At 40.3% G+C, this 25108-nt stretch overlaps 2 protein-coding genes across 5 annotated transcripts in view; both read left to right on the top strand.

Annotated features, from left to right (window-relative positions):
• The window catches only part of LOC119483374 (receptor-type tyrosine-protein phosphatase-like N), a 28725-nt gene extending 20812 nt beyond the window's left edge, over positions 1–7913 (top strand). For 2 of the 4 annotated variants that reach the window (XM_037761425.1, XM_037761427.1), the window contains 11 exons: positions 847–1059; positions 1404–1712; positions 1886–2033; positions 2138–2211; positions 2505–2582; positions 4127–4246; positions 4325–4491; positions 5803–5856; positions 6110–6174; positions 6601–6674; positions 7637–7708. In XM_037761425.1, the coding sequence (XP_037617353.1) occupies positions 847–1059; positions 1404–1712; positions 1886–2033; positions 2138–2211; positions 2505–2582; positions 4127–4246; positions 4325–4491; positions 5803–5856; positions 6110–6174; positions 6601–6674; positions 7637–7708 (1374 nt within the window). Of the gene's footprint in view, positions 1–846; positions 1060–1403; positions 1713–1885; positions 2034–2137; positions 2212–2504; positions 2583–4126; positions 4247–4324; positions 4492–5802; positions 5857–6109; positions 6175–6600; positions 6675–7636 lie in introns of all 4 variants that reach the window. The other 2 variants (XM_037761424.1, XM_037761426.1) reach the window with 2 other exon arrangements.
• A 14135-nt stretch (positions 7914–22048) lies between these two features.
• On the top strand, positions 22049–23992 carry LOC119483388 (tubulin alpha-1D chain-like). The gene is made up of 4 exons (XM_037761466.1): positions 22049–22189; positions 22338–22560; positions 22653–22801; positions 22883–23992. The coding sequence occupies exons 1-4, from the start codon at positions 22064–22066 to the stop codon at positions 23864–23866; spliced, it is 1482 nt and encodes a 493-aa protein (XP_037617394.1). The 5' UTR covers positions 22049–22063; the 3' UTR covers positions 23867–23992.
• Positions 23993–25108: the final 1116 nt, after the last annotated feature.

Here is a 25108-nt window from a genome sequence, read left to right as displayed (position 1 = left end):
CTGGGGCACATTTTTGTCCCAGGTTCCTGCTGAGATGGATGGGAAGAAATAAAGGAGGAGATACCTCCTCTACCTCCTCCGCCTCCTCCTCCTCCTCCTCACACTTCTTTTTACCCAACTGTAGCTTCTTATTTATGAGGACAGAACCTGCCAAAATCTAAAATCAATCAATAAATGAATAAATTGGCTTGATAAATAAATAAATATGTCATTAAATGTAGCTAAAATAATATTACAAATAAATGTAGCCATTAATTAATTGATCAAATTGGACATAAATTGATATTCATTCATGCATTCATTTTTTTAATTTATTTTACATTTATTTTGAAATGTATGTATTTATACATTTATTTATTTCTGCATGATTTTCCCTTTGCATTTCAGCCCATATTTATTTCCCCAAACTTATTTATTTCTGTATTCTTTTCTTTATACATTTCTTTATACATTTCTTTATGCATTTCTGCCTCATTATGCAAATGACTTTCACTCAACGTGAAAATAAAATAAATAGAAAAATAAAATATTAATAAAAATAAATACATAAATAAATAAAAAAGGAAAATTAAACAGAAGAGTAAATAGATAAGGGAATTAATACAGAGATAAATAAATAAAGAAGCAAATTAAAACAGAAATATCAGTTATGTCATTTTATCAGTTAATTAAAGGGCTACATTTATTTTTAATATTATTCTTTGCTACATTTAATGACATATTTATTTATTTATCAAATCATTTATTTATTGATTAATTTTGTATCTTGGCAGGTTCCGTCCTCCATACTTATGTCCACCTCATTAGCTAATGTTTGATTATGTTATTTCTTTCTGTCTGTCCTAGAGGAATGATGGGAAAGCATTGCCCCTGGCAACTCGAGTCCAGCCCAGTGGCTCCCGCTGGGTGTTCGCCACACTGGTGGCCATGGCGTGCATCGGCAGCATCCTGGTGGCAGCCATGACCATCGCCTGCCTGCGTCACCACGCCCACCGGCTGGCAGCAAAGAAGCTGGGTCTGGGACCAGAGGGGGGCAGCTTCACCCACCAGGAATACCAGGTGAGGAGAGAGAGAAACTACAAATATGGCTGACACAGCAGGACTTGTAGTATAGAGAACAACGTTATTATGAAAGGCATTTCTTTAAAAAGCACAAATAAAAGATAAGCAATTTTATTATTTTTTTTTATTATTTGACTATGTATAAATGTTGTCATGCACACACCTTCAGTCAAAAAGTAACATAGATGATGGCTGTCCACCACCTGCAGCAAACATCATAAAACCTCAATAAGAAAAGTAATCAGATAAATACAACAGGAGCACATGAAATGGATTTGAAAAGCTGTGTAAAAAGAGCAGTGATAAAGTGATAAAGCAATGATGCATAACTGGCTCACTAGGACCTGTGTCGCCAGCACATGGCCTCCAAAGGCGCCTTCGGACGGCTGGAAGCTGCTGCCCTCGGCGCCGTGGGAGGAGCGAGCGGAGGAGGAGGAGGTGTGGGAGGAGGAGGAGGAGGTGGTGCTGGCGTTGGAGGGGGAGGAGCAGGAGCAGCAGGAGGCGGAGGTGCCGACTCCAGGGTGAGCAGCGTGTCGTCCCAGTTCAGCGATGGAGCCCAGCCCAGTCCGAGCTCCCACAGCAGCACGCCGTCGTGGTGCGAGGAGCCGGCCCAGGCCAACATGGACATCTCCACCGGTCACATGATACTGGTCAGTACCGGACACTGGAAGCATAGGTGCAGCAGAGGATTAACCCTCAGCCTCTATTTATACAGCATAAGCACAACAACACAAAGTCTATACAAATATGTAGATTAAAAGATGTGTACGTGATATCACAGTATGTTTGTTTTTTGAGTGAATAATATGATTTTGTCCCTCAGGCCTACATGGAGGACCACCTGAGGAACAAGGACCGTCTGATGAAGGAGTGGGAGGCTCTGTGTTCCTACCAGGCCGAGCCCAGCGCCGTCTCCATAGCTCAGAGCGACGCCAACGCCAAGAAGAACCGCTGCCCCGACTCGGTGCCCTGTGAGTCTAAAGATGCCGCATGTGTCAGGCTCAAATGAAGCACAGGACATCTGGAATATTAATATTCAGACATAAAAGGGTTAAAGGTCACTGTTGTCCTTCAGATGACCACTCGAGGGTGAAGCTGAAAGCCGAGATCAACCCTTCACGCTCTGACTACATCAACGCCAGCACCATAGTAAGTATGCAATGGTCACCATGGTAACCACGTTATTCCTGTACATCTTGGAGAAAACTTAGATATATGACATACTATACTATTATGTCATAAAAAACATCAATATGTCTCCTAACAATCTGATGTGTAAACGAACTGAACATTTTGGTATCTGTCCGTCAAATTAAGTTTCCCGCCGTCGCTCCAGTGGAGCTGGCACCATCACAGCTGGTTTCCATGGTAACTGAGACTTTGTGCTTGGCTCCGAGGTGACCTTTGCCCCTGTATAACCTTTCACCCCCGCCTCCCTTCAGATTGAGCACGACCCCAGGATGCCAGCCTACATCGCCACCCAAGGCCCCCTGTCGCACACCATCTCTGACTTCTGGCAGGTCAGTGAGACGCAAAATAAAACATTCATTTACATTTTACGTGTTAAGTTTATATATATAAATTACAGTACCAAGTAGTGGCATAATGTAGTCGGGCTGGAGGATATGGGGAAAATCAGATATATAATATTTCTGACCAAATAACGCAATATCAATACTGCGACGATAACGTAGGGTTGACTATCGGTGCTTTGACAATATATTTACACAAAGAGATTTTTGATAAATAATCATCAGAAATGTGGATATAATGACTAAGTGTGTGTGTGTCCAGCTGTGAAGCTTTCGAGAAAGCAGACAAATGAATATTGAAAAATTTCAATTCAGACTTGATGCGTCATCTGATCGGCCTTCATAGAGACCTCCGACCAAACTATTTAGAACGAATAACGATCGGTGGCCGATTAATCGGAGTTCCTTTAATTCATCTGAATTCCTTCAACAGCTGTAATACCGAGAGAAAAACATATCCTACCTCAGAGCTTCATCACACACAAGATTAAAGATCAAAATCATACAATAATAATAACATTTTATAGACTTTATAGTTAAGATGCAAAGATACACATGATTTGGACAAATCTGAAGACTCTTCCATAGTTCCCATCAGTCCACCTGCAACCATCTATACTGTAAAACACAAAATAAATAAAGTCAGCAGAATTACGAGTTGCATTCATTTGAAGTTGAACCGTGGTGCAAACATTCAAATCAACCGTGGTGTATGAAATAAAAATAAATATTCAATTTCATTTCCTTATATTGTGTTTTCAACCTGTTTTTCCATCATTGTTTTAAAAAACTCACTTTCTCTTTTTACATTAAAGAAAATTAAACAAATCTGTTTTTTATTTTTATTTTATCTAAACTAACATGAGTAACCTACGTAGCTGAAAGATCCGGGCTTCAAATTGAATTTTTAGATTCTAAAAAATAAAACACAGGAATAGTGACATATAACATAAAGCCAATGGAGAGACTCTAAAAAAATATTATATAATTTTCTGATGAAATAAGAATTTCCAGCCACCAAGAAACGCTCAAAGATTAAAGCACTCAGAGAGGGAAATATTACTTTAAAATTCAAGGAAAAGCTGTATTATATACAGAAAAAAAACATTAAATGTAACTGCTGTTGCTGGATAATCAAGAAGCCATCTCAGGTAAAAATACAGCTCCAACTTCAGTCAATCTTTATGCCAAATATTTGAACATTTTAATACAATTAAGCTTGTATGAAAGTGTGTTTTTAGGAAACACTAAATTACTCCTGTCTGTTCCTGAAGGTGACATTGGGATCAAATCCTAAATGTATTGTAAAATTACACAAAAAGAGTAATGATGACAAAGGAAGAGTCCATGACTGCTAGCAACAGTGATGAGACAAACAAAACATAAGCTGAAGTCCCAGCTTTGCTTTGAGAGGAGAGAAGTATTTATTTAGCATTTCATTGAACATCAGGGACCTCCAGATGCTGAGAGCGAGCAGGATGACTACATTGATCGTAGCTGATATGGAGGAATCATCTTGTGTTTGTTGTTAGATGGTGTGGGAGAATGGCTGCACTGTGATTGTGATGATGACGGCTCTGGTGGAGGACGGTGAGAAACAGTGTGACCGCTACTGGCCTGATGAGGGCTCGTCCCTCTACCACATCTACGAGGTGAGAACAGGATGAGGGAGGGAGGGACACGTTTGATTCGGCAGCTGGGCTTATATTTATTTATTTATGTCCCTCCAGGTGAACTTGGTGTCCGAGCACATCTGGTGTAACGATTTCCTGGTGCGAAGCTTCTACCTGAAGAATGTGCAGACCCAGGAGACCAGGACGCTCACTCAGTTCCACTTCCTCAGCTGGCCAGCTCAGGGCATCCCCACCTCCACGCGCCCGCTGCTGGACTTCCGCAGGTACCACTGCTGGCTGTGTCATTCTTCTCCTCCTGCTCCTCCTCTCCTCCTCTCCTCCCTCCTCCCTCCTCCCTCCTCCCTCCTCCCTGTGCGATGAAGGTTTAGTTTGGAACATATCAGCCTGTGTCATTCTTGTCCTCCTGCTCCTCCTGCTCCTCTTCTCCTCCTCTCCTCCTCTTCTCCTCTCCTCCCTCCTCCCTGTGCGATGAAGGTTTAGTTTGGAACATATCAGCCTGTGTCATTCTTCTCCTCCTCTCCTCCTCTCCTCCTCTCCTCCCTCCTCCCTGTGCAATGGAGGATTAGTTTGGAACATATCAGTCTGTGTCATTCTTGTCCTCCTGCTCCTCCTCTCCTCCTCTCCTCCTGCTCCTCCTCTCCTCCTCTCCTCCTCTCCTCCTGTCCTCCCCTCCTCCTCTCCTCCTTCTGCGATGGAGGAGGTTTAGTTTGGAACATATCTGTCTGTGTCATTCTTGTGGTTTGCAGCTAGTAGTCTGGGTCCAGTTGCATAGTCACAAAAATGATCATGGACTGATGTGGCTGCAGCAGGAGGTCCATCGCCGAAAAACCCTCTTTCATCCGCCCCTTATCTATCTATCTATCTATCTATCTATCTATCTATCTATCTGTCATACTGTGTATCTGGCTGAAACAAAAGAGGTTCATCTGTTATTTACTCCTTAAAGTTTTATTTTCTTAAAACAGGAAAAGAGACGTATTTCTGATGCAGATCAACTCTCTTTCAAGTAATTTTTTCCCGTGATTTCTTTTACGACACGCTGTAACATTTATAGGACATATACAGTATGAGACTTTTGCAGGACTTTTGTAGCCAAACAGCTGCAGTGGCTGCAAAAGTCACATTATTTATTTCTTATTTCCTAATTTAAAATAATGTTGATCGTCTGTCCTTCTATATTTATCGCTTACTGCTTGTATATACATATATGAACAAACATCACATACATATATACATAGATGCTGGCTAAATTATATAATGCCCATATGAGGCATTCATTTCTGAATTCTTTGCACAGTGTGGGGTTATTTCATGGATAGAGAATAAAGTTATGTTATGTTTTTATATTTGGACAGACTACGGTTTTATGTGGCTCTTGTTATGCATGATTAAATATAAAATTTACATTTATGGTGATGTTATTAGATATATTTTTAAGTCATTTGATTTTTTGTGATCCTCTCATTTACCTAGCCTCTATGTATGTATACGGAATAGTTAATTTGACTAAACTAAATATACTTTTTCATTTTTATAACTTGTCTTGTTTTGCTTCTGGTGTTTTTTCTCTTCAGGAAGGTGAATAAGTGCTACCGAGGACGGTCCTGCCCCATCATCGTGCACTGCAGGTAAACCTGGATTTCTCATCAGTAAGATACAATAACTAAAATAAAGAAGTTTAATTTAGATGCAGATATATACACACAGACTGTAAACACATGCACGTGCATTGTAGTACCACATAAATCCACTTGGTGGCAGGCATGTGCAGGACTTTTGGCAGCACATAAAACATTACACTATCATAAAAGAGGATTTTTGTCTATTTACAATGCGATTAATAAGCAGGAACTCTTACTTCCTTTTGCTTTGTTTCCATAGTGACGGTACAGGCCGGACTGGGACTTACATCCTGATTGACATGGTTCTCAATCGTATGGCTAAAGGTGAGGTTTATCTATGTTAATGACTTTTTATCAAAATGGCACCATTCATCATCACCGAGGGATGTCCAGAGTTGATCTGCAGAATTAGGATTTCAGTAGTTTTCTGATCTTTTGTTTTTACAAATACCAGCTGTCAAAAACTCCCCACAAAGCTCTGTTAAAAACAAACTGTTGCAAGAGAAATATTGGATAATATATTGGTATTTTATTCAATATTAAAGGATTTAAAAATAATCCCAGATAACCCAGTTGATGCCAGCCGATGTGTTCCATTTGTTTTACCTACAATATCTGCATTAGTTTTATGGTTATGCAGACAAAAATACTTTTAAACTAATAAAGGTTTTGAGCCCTCACCCAACCATCCTGAATGTACCAGTGAGCATGTTTCTGGTGCAGTGAATGTGTGTGTTAACTGTCCTGCAGGTGTGAAGGAGATCGACATCGCTGCGACACTGGAGCACGTCCGAGACCAGAGGCCCGGGATGGTCCGCACCAAGGTCAGTCACTGAACTTCATGAAAGCTCCCTGAGGAAATAACGGTGTAAAATAACAGTTACTATAGACCTTTTCATATATATAAACATTCTCAATTGGGCCCTTTGTATTTCCTGTTCCAATGGTTGTTAATTCAGTAGCTGACAGGAAGTAAACTTGGACCTAAGCCGTTGCCTTAGCAACAGAATGGCAAAGAAAAGGTCTATATGGAATCAAATAATAATAATTTCCAATGTGTGAGTGCATAAAGATGTTTTTTCAGTCACACAAAAAGGTTTGCAGTTACACATCTATCTATTTTTGGGTGAAAAAAGTTCACATCTCAAGTATTTTTTATGTCGTGTCTTGAAGGTAACCCACAAGTTGAACTCTTGTGAGACTCGCTGCCCAACGACCTATCGATCTTAACAGCTCTAGGTGAATGCCTAATCTCGTGAGAGTTTCGCAACCGGTTTCCGGTTTGTTGCTGGATGTATGCTATCAATGCTAACAATGGCATATTTCTCTATTTTTCGCGATGCCTGCTAGATTTACAACAGATAAATGTCGATGTACTTTCACCTGCACCCGCCAACAGCGGGAGAAACGTTCAAATTGTACAAATCAAGTTACGTTACGAGGGTGAGTAATTAAAATTCCAGTATAAAATGTATATAGTCTATAAACACAGAATAGAATTCATATGTATCTGATCCATTGTCACCAATACCCGATCCAGCTATTTGAGTCAGTATCGGCCGATATCCGATCCGGTATCGGTGCATCCCTCATTCATAGAAAATGTTTTCACACATTCAGATATGGTGATAAACAGCTACAAGACTTCTGACCCTGTTACTAGTGCTGCCGTGACCGGGATCGAACCCTCAACCGGTGCAGCGGTCCACCACAGTGAGACTCAGGCTCAGATTGTGAAATAAAAAGGTTTCCAGTCTTCTGTAATCGTCTCTCTTGTTGTTTCCAGGACCAGTTTGAGTTTGCCCTGACAGCCGTCGCTGAGGAGGTCAACGCCATCCTCAAAGCTCTGCCCCAGTGAAACCAGTGAAACCAGTACAACCCAGACCAGCCTCCTGTCTGACGGACTCACCCTCCCTCCTGACTCTCAGACTCATACCTGACCTTTGGCCTTTCTCTCTATGATGATGATGATCGTGATGAAGAATGACTTCTCTATCTGCCCGTCGGCTGAAGAATAAAAAAACAACTTAATATCAGACGACTTTCAGGTCAGGAAGGATTTACGCAGGCATGTATCTGATTTTTTTAAGTGTTTGTGGCACATATGATGCGTTCAGGGATGTTCAGAGGGTAAAAAGTGTTGCATTCACAGCTAATCTGAATGAACCAGGAATATCAAATAATAAAAAACACTGCATGTCCCATCAGACTCAAACAAATCCCTCTGGAGTTCAGTTTCATTTTAGTCTTTGTTTAGCACCTTTAAACCGCCTCAACCCACATGCACTGTTTCTTTTTCTCTCAACTACAAGTCTGACTTCTCATTTTATTAATTTAACAAAGTATGAAGCTGCCAAAATACAAGAAAAAAAGACACAGAGGCCTTTAAAAATGTACAAATCTTTAGAATATTATTATAGAGAAAAATTGTATTTATACGCACGAATGCTGCAGAAAAATGTAAGAAATAAAACCAAAATATAGTTTATTTACATGCAAAGTTATCCCAACTCCAACCGTTTTCTCAGCTTCGTCTATACATGATATATAAATAAAATTTTGTGTTTTTACTGATGAACAGACAGACTCCAGAGGGGTTTTAAAACTGCTGTCATGCCTGAATGCATTTTCTGAAGCATCTGACTGCATGTGAATGAGCCACAGACTATTTAAATATCAGAAATCCAGCCTGAAGCTCTCATTTAAACCAGACTGAAGCAAAAGCAGAATATGTCCTTCTAAATGTGGTTGAAGTATGTCGAAATTGTGCTTCTGTTGGGTCATCATGTTTGGTTCTGGTGTCAGTAAGGAAGCAACATTATTAAAAACGCATTTTAAAGCATGAAAAGGCTCCATAAAAACAACTGATCTCTGGTTGAGATGTTTAACAAGGATGAATTCTGCTTGTTTACCTGCTCGGTCTGCAGCTTCCCTTCCTCTCCTCATGTGACTGAAAATACCAACATCCAGCGTCCTTCTCTTTGTGTGCCATTCAGATCATCTGGATATATTGTTGTATACCTCACGCAAGTCAGAAAAAGAAATAAAAAAAGAAATGCTATTCTCTGAAAACAAGAAGAGCTATTTTGTATCTGTGAGAACATAAATAAATCTTTTCGTGTTTAAGTGCTGCAATCACTCATGTGTCTTCTGTGACTTTCTGTACTTTAAAACCCTAATTGTACTCGTTTTTAGTTTAGTCTTCTCACACAGATCCACCCATATAAACACTAAAATACACAAAGTGTAATAAGGAAGAATCTAAGTTCACATGAAAATGCCAAATATTATAAACTCCACCACTGAAATAAGAGATCTCAAGTGAACGATGATGCATTTTTACACCCAAAATATGAGATCAATATATATTATAGAATATATTATATAGAATATTATTATAGATCAAAATTGTATTTATACGCACGAATGCTGCAGAAAAATGTAAGAAATAAAACCAAAATATAGTTTATTTACATGCAAAGTTATCCCAACTCCAACTGTTTTCTCAGCTTCTTCTCTACATGATATATAAATAAAGTTCTGTGTTTTTACTGATGAACAGACAGACTCCAGAGGGGTTTTAAAACTGCTGTCATGCCTGAATGCATTTTCTGAAGCATCTGACTGCATGTGAATGAGCCACAGACTATTTAAATATCAGAAATCCAGCTGCATCATGCTGGCTGCACTAAATCTAACCAACGGATCTGCCTTGCCCACTGCTCAACATCACTCCACATCCATGTAGCAAGGCTATTCTCACATCTCTCCCACTTCTACCTGCCGAGCACTTCCCAGCTACTTTTGACCTGGCTGGTCACTGCATCACTTCCATCACCTTCCAAATAAGGAAGACGCCAACACCCGCACAACTGATGGTCATATCCGGGCACATTGTACGCACAGCAGTAAAGCTGTCCTCCAGTAGTGAGTCTGGAGTTGCTCGTGATGGAGAGATGAAGCTTGATGAAGATTTGAAGCTCTCCAGGAAATTGGTTGGGTTCAATTCACGAGGCGTCATCATGTGCACACGAAACCACCTGTTGGTCAAAGAGTGTAAAACAGGTAGATGGTGGATTTACTCCTCTTCTTCATGGGTTCTTTTGTTTGTTTTTGTGTTGTTGTTTTTTGTTTTTTTTTACATTTATCCTTTGATATTGCAATATATTGTTATTAATTGTTTTTTATTTGTTTGTTTGTTTTATTGACACAACAAACATGAATTACTTCTTTATTGTTTTCTTACATTTACATGCATGTTCTTTTTAAATATCTATATATTGTAATTTGATTAATGAATTGTATATATGTGTATATATATATGTTTTTGTTTTTATTTTGTTCTTTTTTTTAACTTTTTATTTATTATTGAATTGACGCTTTGGCAATATTGTTCACCTGACACTCATGCCAATAAATCAAATTGAATTAAATTGAATTGAATTGAATTGGTGGAGAGTGGGCTGATTCGAGCCTTGTCTCTAGGCAACCATAGACAAGTTTGGTCACATTTTTGAAGAGTCATCCATTTTACTGAGCCTGTGATGGAGAGAGGCCCAGAGGACACGTGGTGAGCAGTGATGGCAAGCTGAAGCTTCATGAAGCATTGAAGCTTTCCAGCAAATTGGTCCAGAAAAGGGTTCATTTCTCGAGGCTTCATGTGCTCACGAAACCACCTGGCTATATATATATATATTTTTTTTTTTCTTTTCTTTCTTTTGCCTCATCTGACTCGTTTATATTTTGTTCTTATGGTTTAGCAGATATCCAACTTGTTTTGTGACAATATTCCTTCCTGTTTGAGCTTTGTGAGACGAAACTTACTGTGCTCCTCCGGATCCTTTAAACTGTCTTAATGCTCTCCATCTAGTGTGTGTGTGTGTGTGTGTGTGTGCGTGCGTGTGTGCGTACGGTGCAGACTGGATAAATGCCCTTCAACAGTCAGTCTGGTTGCTAAGTACTCTCTTTTTTTGTAGTAGTGTTAGAATTGGGAATAATTAATTCATTAAAAAAAGATCCTTTCACAATTCAAAACTTTTCACAATTCATTTAAAAGCAGTCACAAATAAAAAAATGTTCAAAAAGCAACTGTTTGCTTTGCGTGTAACGAAGGTATCTCTGGTATGAAAATAAGAAGTGCACCTGAAACCCCCTCATGATAGAAAGGCCTCAGGTCACTATGAGAAAAATGTTGTTGTTTTTTTGCTGCTCGTGTTGTAGACCGCCATGTCTGTCTGGTTATGGTGTTAAAGGCGGCCCACACTCTGCTTACACATGTGTAGTTTGTTGTCGTGTGTGGTTTGATTGTGTAGCTTATGTGGCTATGTGGCTGTATGGGCTTCCAACATCACTAAATGTCAAACTGTATTCATTTGCCTTCTATACTTGGTTGCCCTACCCGCTAGTTTAGTCTGCCTTACTTTTTTATACTTTATCTGACTGAGGTTTGAGCAAATTGTTGGTAAAATCAATGGTGCTGTACAAATATAAAGAAGCAAATTAAAACAGAAATATCAATTTATGTCACATTGTATCACTTAATTAATGGCTACATTTTTAATATTATTTTTGCTATATTTAATGACATATTTATTTATTCATTTATCGAGTCATTTTATTCTTTTATTGAGTAATTTTTGATTTTGGCAGGTTCTGTCCTCCATATCCATGGTGCTGAAGAAGCCATCCTCATTGTAGGCTGCATAAGGGCCCACTCAGCTGTGTAGGTATTATTGGCCATTGCTGAGGAACCTGTTTAACCACTAAATAACACAGGTTTGTTTCCCAGTAGGCAGAATGGGACACACCCAAACTCTGATGCTCACATGTCGATTAGATCGCTCACCCAGTAACATTTGATTAGTTTGTTAGTTTCTCTCTTTGTTTTAACTTTGTCACCAGTAGCTACAGGTTTGACTTCATCAGTGTGATGGGAGACCAAATGATTATTGATATGCTTTTAAGAATGATTTATTAGAAATAGGTGATGCAATAATCAACACTGAAATGACCAGGAAATACACAAGTTCTTAAATATCAGGAATGAGAGAGGGATTTTTTAAGATTTTAAAACATTGATTTCTTTAAATACAGATTTGCAGTTTGGACTTTTCAAAAGGTCATTAGGACTGAATACTGAGGAACCTGCCGAGGCACCTCAATGTTTCTTGAGGCCCCAGGGCTACGGACGTTTTACAGGCCCTTCCCTCCTTTCACAATATGCCCCCACGTCAACAATAAGTCAAGACAAAGCACAGCAGCAACACCAGAAGATCAGTGTTTTCTATTAAAAACCCGCAAAGGACCAGTATAAATTTGGAGTGGGGGTTTGGGAGCTCCGCCCCCAAGAATATTTGAAGGTTTATGACTTAAAACTATGCAATTTCACATCATTATTATTACTATTATAGATAACAGCCAACAAGCTTCAAGACAAAACTTGCTATAGTTCATAGTTTATAATTATTTCATTATTTACACATTTAACAGCCTTCGTCTGAACATTTAACTCTTCTGGCAGCAACATGAGACCAGTCTTAAAAATTAAAATAACAAATTCAAGCAGGCGGCCTGGGATCAGAGGCGGAGGCAGAGTGGGGAATCTCAAGCGGGCGGCCTGGGGGCAGGACGGAGGCAGAGTGGGGAATCTCAAGCGGGCGGCCTGGGATCAGAGGCGCAGACAGAGTGGGGAATCTCAAGAAGGCGGCCTGGGGGCAGGGCGCAGACAGAGTGGGGAATGTGAGGTGGACGACCTGGGGGCAGATGCGTAGGCAGAGTGGGGAATGTGAGGTGGACGACCTGGGGGCATGGCGAAGACAGAGTGGGGAATGTGAGGTGGACGACCTGGGGGCAGATGCGTAGGCAGAGTGGGGAATGTGAGGTGGACGACCTGGGGGCAGATGCGGAGGCAGAGTGGGGAATCTCAGGTGGACACCATGGATGCGTGCTCGGGCTGCAGAGGGCAGAGCTAGCAAGCAGGCGCATGTCTGGAGAGTGAACCGGAATAACGTTTAACATTTCTTTACTAATAAAAGTTCTAAAAAACACTTTCATATAACGTTTGTCGTCCTTAAATACAAGTTGCAAATCCTTAGTATCGATACAATCGATTTTTGCATTTCAAATCGATTTTATATCGATATACGTCTCCCGTGAAGGACAACTTGCCGAGTACCTATCGATGTAGTTGGATTGTAGGAGTATAAAACGATACATCGATGTAGTAGATGAATCGTTACACCCCTAATATATATGTGCAAAGGTGCGTGTATCTTTTATTATTTTTATGTCCGCCTTGTAAAACACTTTGTAATGAGCACTCGTTTTGATAAGTGCTATATAAATAACGATAATAATAACCATAACCATAATAATAATAATAATAATAATAATAATAATAATAATAATAATGATGATGATTATTATTATTATCAACCACATAAGATATGTTTGTCAACAGATGAAACCTTCATTGCACAACATGAGACCAGCTACAATTTAGTGTTAAATATTACAATTACAGAGAAAGTTCTGACTTTCTGGAACACATGGTGTTCTTTGTCAAAACTAAGAGCCAATCAGCTCTTTGATGAGGTGACAGCCAGCCGTTTCCCATCATGCTCTGGGTCTTGCAGTCGGTGGAGAGCAACTGCGGTGCCTGGCTCTAAAAACTGCGGCCACCTCCATTTGGTGAGGTTATCGTTGCCCACGTCTGAATGATTTCAGAGCAAGTCGGACACAAATCTAACCGGCATGCATTGCACGGCAATCGCTGGTGATCGATTCTGCGCAGGCTTGGCTCATCTCCAAGGAGCCAATTATCTCTGCCTAAATGTGAACAATTCATAACCCTCTGTGTCAGTATTAAGAAAATGTGTTTGTACTGAAACACGTTTACCATAAAAAAAATATCAACACCCTTCAGAGATTTGGTAGAAAAATGTTTAGGTTGGTCACATAGGAACGTATTTTCCTCAGGGCGTCTCACAGGTTGTGAAATGTTCTTACTTTATGAGCTGCTGCATTCTTTTGTGGTTAATTACTAAGAAAAGCAAGTTACTCAACGGACTGCTAAAGGCCACAAAAAGCCGGTTTGGGGAGTTTTTGAGAATGTAAGGGGCGTGATGAGAAGTACCTGCATAAAAAGAGACAGAGAGAGGCACACAGCAGACACATCTGCCCGAGAGCAGCAACGCCCCAGAGTGGTTCACCACCTCCATCTGCAGAGCTTCATCTCCCTGCTGCTCCACCCGACCTCCAGACGGTAAGACAAGCTGCACACTCTTCCTCTCTCTGCCTGGCTTCAGGTAGACGATGCTTATACACCAACAGGATGACCGCTGGTCTTTAAAATCATTCTGCTTCTATCAAGATGCATCATGGTAACTCAGTGTATCGACAAGAATATTAATTTTCAGTCTGCAGTGACTTCAGGAAAACAAAGAAAAATACTGCACTGCTTATTAAAATGATTTAGAAATATTAATTTTATCATTTTGAGATTCTTTTGGTTACTCTCAAAGTATTTCTGATCTATTAATTCCTTATTCTGCACCAGCTGTTGTTGAGTCTTTTAGCTTGAACACTATGGAATAAAGCCCCCTTCTGTTCCACATTTAAAAAGCTTATTATTACACTGCTTTCATGTTGTTCCTGTTTATTTTGTTTCAGTTCTTTTCATTTGATGAGTTATTCTTGTTATATTGTATGGTGAAACTGAAGTTCCTCATAACATCAACCACTTTTCAGTTTCTTCATTACCTTTAAGTGTGACACACTCAGATGCAAACTGTACGGAAGCCCTGAAAGGCGAGGGAGAATTTTTCTAAGTCTGATCTAAATTATTTTCTCTCCTGTGTTTGTGACTTAAGAACAGGTGGATTATGTTATGCCAGGATAATCTTTTTAAGTTCCTTTTTTTGTCTGTGAAACAGGTAAAACAAATCTCTTGTTTCACAGATGACAAAAAAGGAACTTAGAAAGATTATCTTGGCAAAAAAAATCCACCTGTTCTTAAGTCATAAACACAGGAGAGAAAATAATTTAGATCAGACTTGGATCATCAGAAAAAACAATTCTCGCTTGCCTTTCAGGGCTTCCGTAAACATGTGTTCATTGGATGATAAAAGAAAAACTGATTTATTATTTATTTCCAAATACGTCAAATTAAACACCACTAGTACTACTGCTATTGATAACAACATGCTTTGCATTTTCTCCACTCACAATCTATATTCATCACCTTCACTCACTGCGACTGCATGGGCCTCATCTAAAAGAGTTCACATGGAGCCTTTTGCAGTCGCAGTAATTTGGTGAACAAGCTACAACTTAAGGTAATCAGTCAGGGTCCATTTAATGGATTTTAGATACAGTAAGAAACCTTTTAATAACCCCATGCAGCATGCAAGAAAGGTTTGATGAGCACTATCCCTTATACTGTATGAATGGATTAAATGAAGTGTGTTGCAGTCTCTTACTATGTGACCTGTATCTCTCCCAGCTCGGGGCTCCATCATGAAGCCGGCTGCACTGCTCCTCCTGCTGGCAGGTAAGCAGCCATTGAAACGTTTTCAGTTGTTTGGGACGCAGATAGGAGCTGGTCTGGTTATTAGGAAATATTAAAGATAATTATTAATATCAACCTGCAAAATTATTATACAATACAAAGAGAAGTCCGGCTATCTGGTGAGTAATCATCAGTTCCATGTTTTTACACTGATTGACCTTTCAGCCTTTTGTACAACATGAACATTTGAAAGACATTGTGTGGCAAAGGGAACTTTACATCAAAGTTAATTTCTAAAATATGTTGGAAACCATTCCCTAATGTTTTCTGTCTCTCTTCTGTTTATGCTTTCAGATAAACTTATGGTTCTACAACCTTGGGACACAAACAGTTGTGAGATTGCAGGGGCTTCCGTTATATAAACCTGATGCTGTAAGTATAGATATATCTTCGGCCCCAGAGATGACCCTGAGTCTGTTACTATGGCGACGTATGTCCTCAAACCAATCTGCTTTATGACAAGTGAACTTGATCCTGACCTCAGGCTGTGATTTCAGAAGTTAACCACTGCAAAGTTCATAGCATCTGGTCCCTGAGAGTAGAGCCAGTTGTTCCTCAGTGTTTGACCTTTACAGTTGAGTCTGTGAGCCAGAAGGTCGTTTAACAGGAAGCCTCAAAGACTCAACAACCATCTTGATTTAAAGAATTCCGTCTGCAGCGGGACAAAGACATATTTGGTTTGATTTCCTCATCGAAACAAAGACGGATGTCACAATTTACACATCTCTGTGCTCTATTTGTACAAACCTAAAACTGTTATGATCCATTTTATTGAAATATATTGATGCTTCTGTGTAAATGTGTTAATATTTATATTTAACACTTTTGGCTACATGGCAACCTGTGAAATGGGTTTCAAAGTCTTTTCTGTTGTGCAGTGGATTCTGGAAACATTTTTCATATGACCTTCTGGGTTTTTCAAACGTTGCTGGGTAATATTTGGAAAATGATCTGTGACTTGAATCTAATTGTAATATATGAGATCTACTAAGTGGGACATCATCAGAGATGACTAGCACATAGAAACAGTCACTCATTGATAATATACAATGCAGTGATATACCAATAATGCAGTGACACATGTCTGTAGTATTTGCTCTGTACTTCCACACACTGATTTAAATGAACAGTGACTACGACATCAAAGTGCTTCAGCTTTTATTTTTAGGGTATTTACTGTACATCAACATTAGATGAACAGTGTAGGAATTATGCTTCTTTTTATTCACAGTCCCACAATTTCAGGGAACCAACATGTATTTTGAATAAAAGCAGCACTAATGTGTATATTTTTCTATATGAACAATAACTACGAGTAAAAGGAGAGCGGTCCCTGGTAGTGTAAATCCACAGAGAGTTATCACTAACTCTGGCAGCTGTCCTCAGCAAACAAGCTGTGATAACCTCCCTGTGCACGACCTGCCCAGCACCAAACCGCATGAAGAAAGTGTAACATTAAGCAGCTAACAAGGAGCTGGTGGAGACCAACCAGAGCTAAAGGGAGAGTGAATATTGGGCTCACATGACCAGGGGGGCTGTTTGTTTGGGGGCTCTTTTTGCCCTCAAGTGGCCAAAGACGTTGATTAGAAATAATTATCTTTAATAATTCTGGAGGGGCAACTTTGCCTCCTCACTCAGATTCATCCTGCCAGTCTGGTCATCTGAAGCTTAGGCCACCACTGCTCTCACCGTCCCACTGTCCTAAAACTGGAGGAAAATATGTAAAAAGGGGGATTCAAGTCTAAACTGTTCACTCAGTATTACAGTATTGACCTTGATGTTTGTCTAATCCTTTTCTAGAACCTGATTGCAACGGTCGATAACTCATCTGTGGGTTCATGGTCGTTTACTAATAATCAGACTTCCAAATCTGTTTTCTTTGATGTAGGCGGATGCAGAGTCTCAGGTAGGCAAATCTGGTGGTTCCCAAAGAAGGGACTGAGACTCTTCAGGGATTCTCTGAACAAAAATTTGATATTTTGTATTTGCTGTTACTTCATTCTCTTAAATTCTGTTGAAGTTTTGTTAGTTAGGGCCAGCTATAATGTCTCTACATATACATAGTAAATACATGGTTGGAGAACTGTGTAGGAATGGCCATAATGTTTAATGTTCGTCACACTACTTTGGTGAAGCAATTCTGGCATGAAACCATCTCCTGGAAGGTCAGTTTTTGTGGTTCAATGTCACAAGATTTTATGGAAATTCACATTGTCTCCTTTTTCTGGGAATGATATATTATAGCTAAAAAAAAATGAATGAATTTATGTTCATTTTTATTTCATTTTTATATTTTTTTTCCCCAAGGCAATATTGTTTCAGTTTAGCTTTAGTTTCCTATAATAGCTCTGATAACCACCATGTCCTGGGTTCGATTCTGGTCTTGGGACCTTTGTTGCATATCAGACTGGTCTGTCATATTTCTACACTGTCATCTGTCAAATAAAGGCAAGAAAAATCATTAAAATAAAATGTACACAGCCTAAATGCTACCTAGTGAATGCAGAAACAGAATTTCTGTATTTTAGTGACATGAAGTTAAAGATGTTTATCAGGCTCAGCTGAAAGAAGCTTTGCAGCAAGAAGGTTTTGAGATCCAGCAGAAGGAAAATACTGATGTGAATGTGAAACATTAAAATGGTGATTATCAGATTGAAGTTACTACAAATGAAGATTGTCAGTTGAAATTGTGGCTGTAATTACACTGAGGAATGCTGTTGTACCATTATTATGTTATTATTAATATTAGCAACAAAAAAAACACGAATAAAGGGAGTGGGAGAAAACTAACTTGAGTTTCAGTCATTTATTCTTTCATTCAACTTGTTTTTGTGCATTTGCATTAACTTTAACGCAATTTTTTTTTAATGCTACTAATTTCTTTAACACACTAATGCTAATCGGAGGCTGTAACGGCTCACTTTTAAAGCTCGACTGAAGATACTGGTATCATATGAAACTAGAAAAACTAGGGAGTCCATTAGTACCAACCATGTCATACTACTTTGTCTTGTCTAGCGACAAATTTGTGATTAATTGGGATTAAATATTTTAATTGATTGACAGCCCTATATGTATATGTATATGTATATGTATAAATGTGTATATGTATATATATATACATATATATATGTATATATGTATGTATGTATATATGTATATAGATATATATATATATCTATATACATATAGATATAGATATATACATATATCTATATCTATATACATATAGATATAGATATATATATATATACATATATATATATCTATATGCATATAGATATATATATACACACACATATATATATATATACATATATATATATACACATATATACATATATGTGTATATATATACACACACATATATATATATATTTATTCATATATATATATACATTTTTATATATATATATATATATATATATGTGTGTGTGTGTGTATATATGTATATGTATGTGTATATATATATGTATATGTATATATATATATATATATATATATATGTGTGCATAATCTGAAGTGACTAAGCCCTTAAAATGTAAGAACATTTTGAGAATTTAGTTTGGACTTATTTCCCTAATCAATAAGTTGTTACAACGGCCTTTCCTCTCTATTTTGTGCAATATTTTTTCCTACACTGCAATGTTCATAATATAGTACTTTATGCAGTATTGTTGTATTGTAGTATTGTTTGTGAATGTGCTGCATGGCTTTCGCCACCAGGTGGTGCCTTGAGGAGATCTTGAAGCAGAAGTAGAAGAAGCAGTTTGTAGTAAAACAGTAGTTTTCAGCAGCAGAGAATTAGCCTGCTGGTGGACACATGAGCTCCTTTGTTTTTGTTGTGAAGTGGAGAAACAAAATCACTGCAAGTTAAACTACATCTGGCTGCAACATACACATAGTATATTCTATTATCAAATTAAAGGGACTGTTTGTAACTTCTTACACGTATAAATCAATCCGGGTCGGTGTCCCATGCGTGCTCGCGTGTGGCTACGCTGTTCAGACTCAGACTCCAACACAAACTACACGGAAGCACCAAAACCGCAAAGTTATATCTAGTGAAGCTGTTAAACAGTGTTGGCCGCGGTCGGAGGACGCGGCGGAGACCGTAGCTTTGGTCTCCAGGACCGGAGTCTCTGCTGTACTCTGCTCCTCTGCTCCTCTGCCTGCCTTCATTCACACACCACGCTCGTTACTCGCTCAGCTCGCTCCACCTCTACAAGTGCATGCGCACACACCACACACTGCAGAAGAGTTAGTAGCTTTGGGAATATCTAGTGAATGTGCAGTGGACGTTTGTGCAGAAATAACTGCTGCAGCTCCTCCAGACCAACAGAGGTTTCCCGTGTCTTCTGAAATGACGGGGCTCCGCAGAGAGAAACGTTATCGTCTCTGACCGGGTGCCGGTGTCTCCTTCCGGCTGCGGACGGGAGGCTGAGGCAGGAAAAGCCAACACTAGGATCAGCATTGATTCATGGAGAGACCTTCATCTGGTCAGCTAACATTACTGCCAAGCAGCTGAAATATAGAGTGATATTGTGGTTTTAGCTGATGTGTGTCGCCTCACTGTTTTGATGGATGTTCGCTCGCATTCAGTTAGCGCGTGCACACGGGCGAGCGCAAGTGCGAGCAACAGGACGTTGACTTTCGTTGACTTAACGGCCACAGGTGTCGCTGTTACAATCAATTTGTGATTCTTACAAACAGTCCCTTTAAGTGCCCATCGCTTATTTTATACCTTTCTAATGATCATGCCTTTTATGTCTATGTTTATTTTCTTTCTTATAGAGACACCTCCGTGTGTCATTGGAGGCCCATTGGAGTTCCACAACAGAAATATGCAGCAACAGTATTCACACTGTTGTAGATTCATACCAGCAACCGCAGCGTGACCTTCAATGTTTCTATAACAACAGGACACCCAATCATGTGGAAAACACAACAGAGCAACCCGGCCAGGCCTCACAGAGACGGGGAGGACGAGGGGGAGGACGAGGGGGAGGACGGGGAGGCTTCCTCTACTCCAACAATAGATCAAACAGCAGTGAGGAAACCGGCCTCCAATTCTGATCGTAAAGGATCTGAGGCATTATTTTTAAACCACATATCCAAATGTTTCTGGTGAACTTTATAGAGCGATCAACAAATGTTACCTACGAATATTTAACCCCTTAAAACTCCAACAGCCCAGCGGCTATTCTGTCTATCGGAGGTTGTATCGGAGGTTGTAACGGGCTCAGTTTTCAAGTTAGAGGGAGGTTGATGATATCCCGTGAAAATAGAAAAACCTAAGGAATCCATCGCTACCAACCATGTCATACTAGCTTGTCGTTGAGTCGCATAATCAACGCTTAAAAGTTGGGCTAAATTTTGTCGAGGAAAAACTGTCATGGCCATTTTCAAAGGGGACCCCTTGACCTCTGACCTCCAGATATGTAAATGAAACTTTATAGACATGCCCACTTTATGATAATCACATGCAAATTTCTGAATGCAGTATAAACGTGTTATTTTTCTGCATACTGGGGTCCCTAAACAGTCTAGAATTACATAAATTGGATATCCCTGTAAGGCTGAGACTCTTGTGGATCCAATGAGCCCAACTGTATTCATGTGTGATGATGTTAGTCCCCATAGGAGACATTTCATTGTAGTGAGACCATTTTTTTAAATGTGACTTCACTGTATAAAATGACCTGTGGTGACCTCTAGGATAATCACAGCCTCATGAAACTTTACAGCCACAAACTAGAGACCTAGAGCATTCAGAGGATGGATGGATTAAACTAGAGACCTAGAGCATTCAGAGGATGGATGGATTAAACTAGAGACCTAGAGCATTCAGAGGATGGATGGAGCAGACTAGAGACCTAGAGCATTCAGAGGATGGATGGATCAAACTAGAGACCTAGAGCATTCAGAGGATGGATGGATCAAACTAGAGACCTAGAGCATTCAGAGGATGGATGGATTAAACTAGAGACCTAGAGCATTCAGAGGATGGATGGATCAGACTAGAGACCTAGAGCATTCAGAGGATGGATGGATCAGACTAGAGACCTAGAGCATTCAGAGGATGTGATGGATTACACAACACAAGCACGTTCCATATTTAATTTATATTACTTAACGGCACAAACCTGTACAAAAGTCAACCCCTTTTCATGATATTGACAGGGAAAGGAAGGATTGTTTACTTCAAACAATAATCCCTAATGTTATTTGTTATTTGTTATTAGACTCAGCTAAGTGCATTATTTTTCCAAATGCGTACTTGTGAACCGTTTTGTATTTTGCATTTGTATATTACTTGTTTTGTATGTTTTGAGTGCTGCTTAGTTAAAATGAATTCCTCATCATGGCTCGAAAACATAACGCAATATTTGCATAATTCTGGACACAAATATTTTGGGATTTCCCTGAATCTCCTTGTCCTGATCTCCATGGTGACCCCTACTCAACAAAAACTAAAACAATGCTCTGTTTACTTTGTTGCCTGTGATGTGCCTGAGAATATGTGGGGGTCAGGGTTACACATTAACTCTGTGCCGGACCAAGGGTTATTGATGTGTGGCGGAGCATGTTAGATAATGATTTCCACAGCTGAATTATTGACTTAACCCAGTTAAACCCCCATTTATGGACAACAAAGCGTGTTACCATAGAGTTCAGAGGAACTATAAGTACCGGAGAAGTCTTGATGTTAACAGACAGCAGATTTCCCCTGCAGATCCTCAACGTCAGCAGCAGGAATTTATAATCATGGTAAGCTTCTGCAGTTTCACGCCTTTCAAACACATGAGTATAAACGTGTAATTTCAAAGATGTGTGTTGCAGCTCATTCTCCAAAAAACAGATTTAATCCCAACAATTCAAGAACTTCCTTTGACCTCTATTTGTTGTGCTCCTCCAGCGCGAATGCCTCTCTGTCCATGTTGGTCAGGCCGGCGTGCAAATGGGCAATGCATGCTGGGAGCTCTACTGCCTGGAGCACGGCATCCAGCCGGACGGTCAGATGCCCAGCGACAAGACCATCGGAGGAGGAGACGACTCCTTCAACACCTTCTTTAGTGAGACTGGAGCTGGCAAACATGTTCCCAGAGCTGTCTTTGTGGACTTGGAGCCAACAGTAATAGGTGACATTATTATTATCTGATGCAAACTTGCACAGTAGGTTGAAGAAGATTTGAGAACTACTGATTATATCCTTGGTGTTTTCTAATTACAGATGAAGTCCGTACAGGAACTTACCGCCAGCTCTTCCATCCTGAGCAGCTGATCACTGGAAAGGAAGATGCAGCCAACAACTACGCCCGCGGTCACTACACCATTGGCAAGGAGATCATTGACTTGGTTCTCGATAGGACACGTAAACTGGTGAGTTACCTGCCAAAGCTTCATATTTTTGTTCAGAATGAAATCAAGCATGGAAGGAATTATTTCTTTTTTTCCTTGCAGGCTGACCAGTGCACAGGACTCCAAGGTTTCCTGATCTTCCACTCCTTCGGAGGAGGAACTGGCTCTGGCTTCACCTCTCTGCTGATGGAGCGTCTCTCCGTCGACTACGGCAAAAAGTCCAAACTGGAGTTTGCGGTTTACCCAGCCCCCCAGGTGTCCACAGCTGTAGTGGAGCCTTACAACTCCATCCTGACCACCCACACCACCCTGGAGCACTCTGACTGCGCCTTCATGGTAGACAACGAGGCCATCTATGACATCTGCCGCAGGAACCTGGACATCGAGCGTCCCTCCTACACCAACCTCAACAGGCTGATTGGACAGATCGTCTCCTCCATCACCGCCTCCCTGCGCTTCGACGGAGCCTTGAACGTGGACCTGACGGAGTTCCAGACCAACCTGGTTCCCTACCCTCGTATCCACTTCCCTCTGGCCACCTACGCCCCAGTTATCTCAGCAGAGAAGGCCTATCACGAGCAGCTAACGGTGGCTGAGATCACCAACGCTTGCTTCGAGCCAGCCAATCAGATGGTGAAATGTGACCCTCGTCATGGCAAGTACATGGCCTGCTGCCTCCTGTACCGTGGCGACGTGGTGCCCAAAGATGTCAACTCTGCCATCGCCACCATCAAAACCAAGCGCACCATCCAGTTTGTGGACTGGTGTCCCACAGGCTTCAAGGTGGGCATCAACTACCAGCCTCCCACTGTGGTTCCTGGAGGAGACCTGGCCAAGGTGCAGAGGGCCGTGTGCATGCTGAGCAACACCACCGCCATCGCTGAGGCCTGGGCTCGCCTCGACCACAAGTTCGACCTGATGTACGCCAAGAGGGCCTTCGTCCACTGGTACGTCGGAGAGGGGATGGAGGAGGGAGAGTTCTCAGAGGCCAGAGAGGACATGGCGGCCCTGGAGAAGGATTACGAAGAGGTGGGCACTGACAGCATCGGGGACGAAGGAGAGGAAGAGGAAGGGGAGGAGTACTAAGAGCTAAACATAAGGTGCTAAATGCATTCACACTATTGTTATTCAGTTGTCACAAAACTGTAACAATATTGATTTTACACTTAAATCAAGAATGCTACATATAAAATAAAGCTAAACTGCGAAGCATTTGTGTGTTTTATTTGTGCTAAAATATAGAAAAGGTCATAAATTCTGTCTTGTAACAATGAGAAGCTGAGCAGAAACCTCCCTCTTACATGAGATCAGCTGCCATCCAAGATCTAACAAGACCTGAGAAAAGAGTAACTAAAGCAAACTAAATGGGAGCGTGTTCTGGCAGATGCACGCGGTTTTGTAATTACGTCTCTAGGGTTACCGTCAGACACAGAGGTGAAGCATACAGCATTTGAACTCAAACAATGAGTACATTGATAGAAACACAATAGTTTTTGTCACTTACTCGGATTTTCTCAAGAGTTTCTCTCTTGTTAGGAAGGAAACAGCATAAAGACCATCATTTGACACTAAATGTTTCCATAAAACAATGCTTATGAAATTATTTTAGGGTTAGCAGCTGCACAATATTCAACTAACAGCCACTCAGTAGTTGGGGAAATAATAATACTAGACTAAATCTCCTTAGGGAGAAATCATAATCCTTTGTTAATCTCTTAAGTATTGCATGCATCCAGCTTCTTTTCTCTTTTTTTGGCGTAATCAAACTCAGTGGAATATTTATCACACGCATGGATGCTCTGTAACCTGCTGCAAGAGAAACATTGATCTCAAACATCACCTGCCTTTGAGAGAAGTGTGCCTTAATGTTATCCCCAGGCCGTCTGCCTCCTTTGCATTGTAAATGAATCCCTACCAAAATGGCGATGCAACGGTGATCTGTAACAAAAGCCTGTTCAGGTCACTCTGGGGAGGTATCTGTTTTCTTCCCTCTGCAAGATAAGAAAACTGAGGCTCCAAATGAGCCATGTTAACAGGAGTTTTAATTTGAACAGAGCTCCATTAGAAGAGTATTTTTTTCATGTGCACAACCTATTTTTGTCTGGTAACTGAGAGGCTGAGTCAACAGCAGGCAAAAAACAGCCTGTTGAAGCAAGTTTGAACCCCCACCTGTTCACTGTAACAACAACCAACATGCCTAAAATCTAATGTGAAATTGGAGGCAAGGGCGGACAGTTGTGGTTCATATTTCACAGCCACTCTGGTCATTGTTGGCGACTACTCATCTGTGTTAGAACAGCTGTTGTTCCTTCGATATGAGCAGGGGAG

The sequence above is a fragment of the Sebastes umbrosus genome, chromosome 24 (genome assembly GCF_015220745.1).
Source record: "Sebastes umbrosus isolate fSebUmb1 chromosome 24, fSebUmb1.pri, whole genome shotgun sequence".
Taxonomy (NCBI): domain Eukaryota; kingdom Metazoa; phylum Chordata; class Actinopteri; order Perciformes; family Sebastidae; genus Sebastes; species Sebastes umbrosus.
This window is presented reverse-complemented; position numbering and strand designations above follow the sequence as displayed.

Bases quoted from the DNA above. Each gene is read 5' to 3' on its own strand.
- LOC119483388 (XM_037761466.1), top strand. From the start codon at position 22,064: ATGGACAACAAAGCGTGTTACCATAGAGTTCAGAGGAACTATAAGTAC. The intron at 22,190-22,337 runs GTAAGCTTCTGC...GTGCTCCTCCAG, and splicing joins AGCAGGAATTTATAATCATG to CGCGAATGCCTCTCTGTCCA. The intron at 22,802-22,882 runs GTGAGTTACCTG...TTTTCCTTGCAG, and splicing joins TCGATAGGACACGTAAACTG to GCTGACCAGTGCACAGGACT.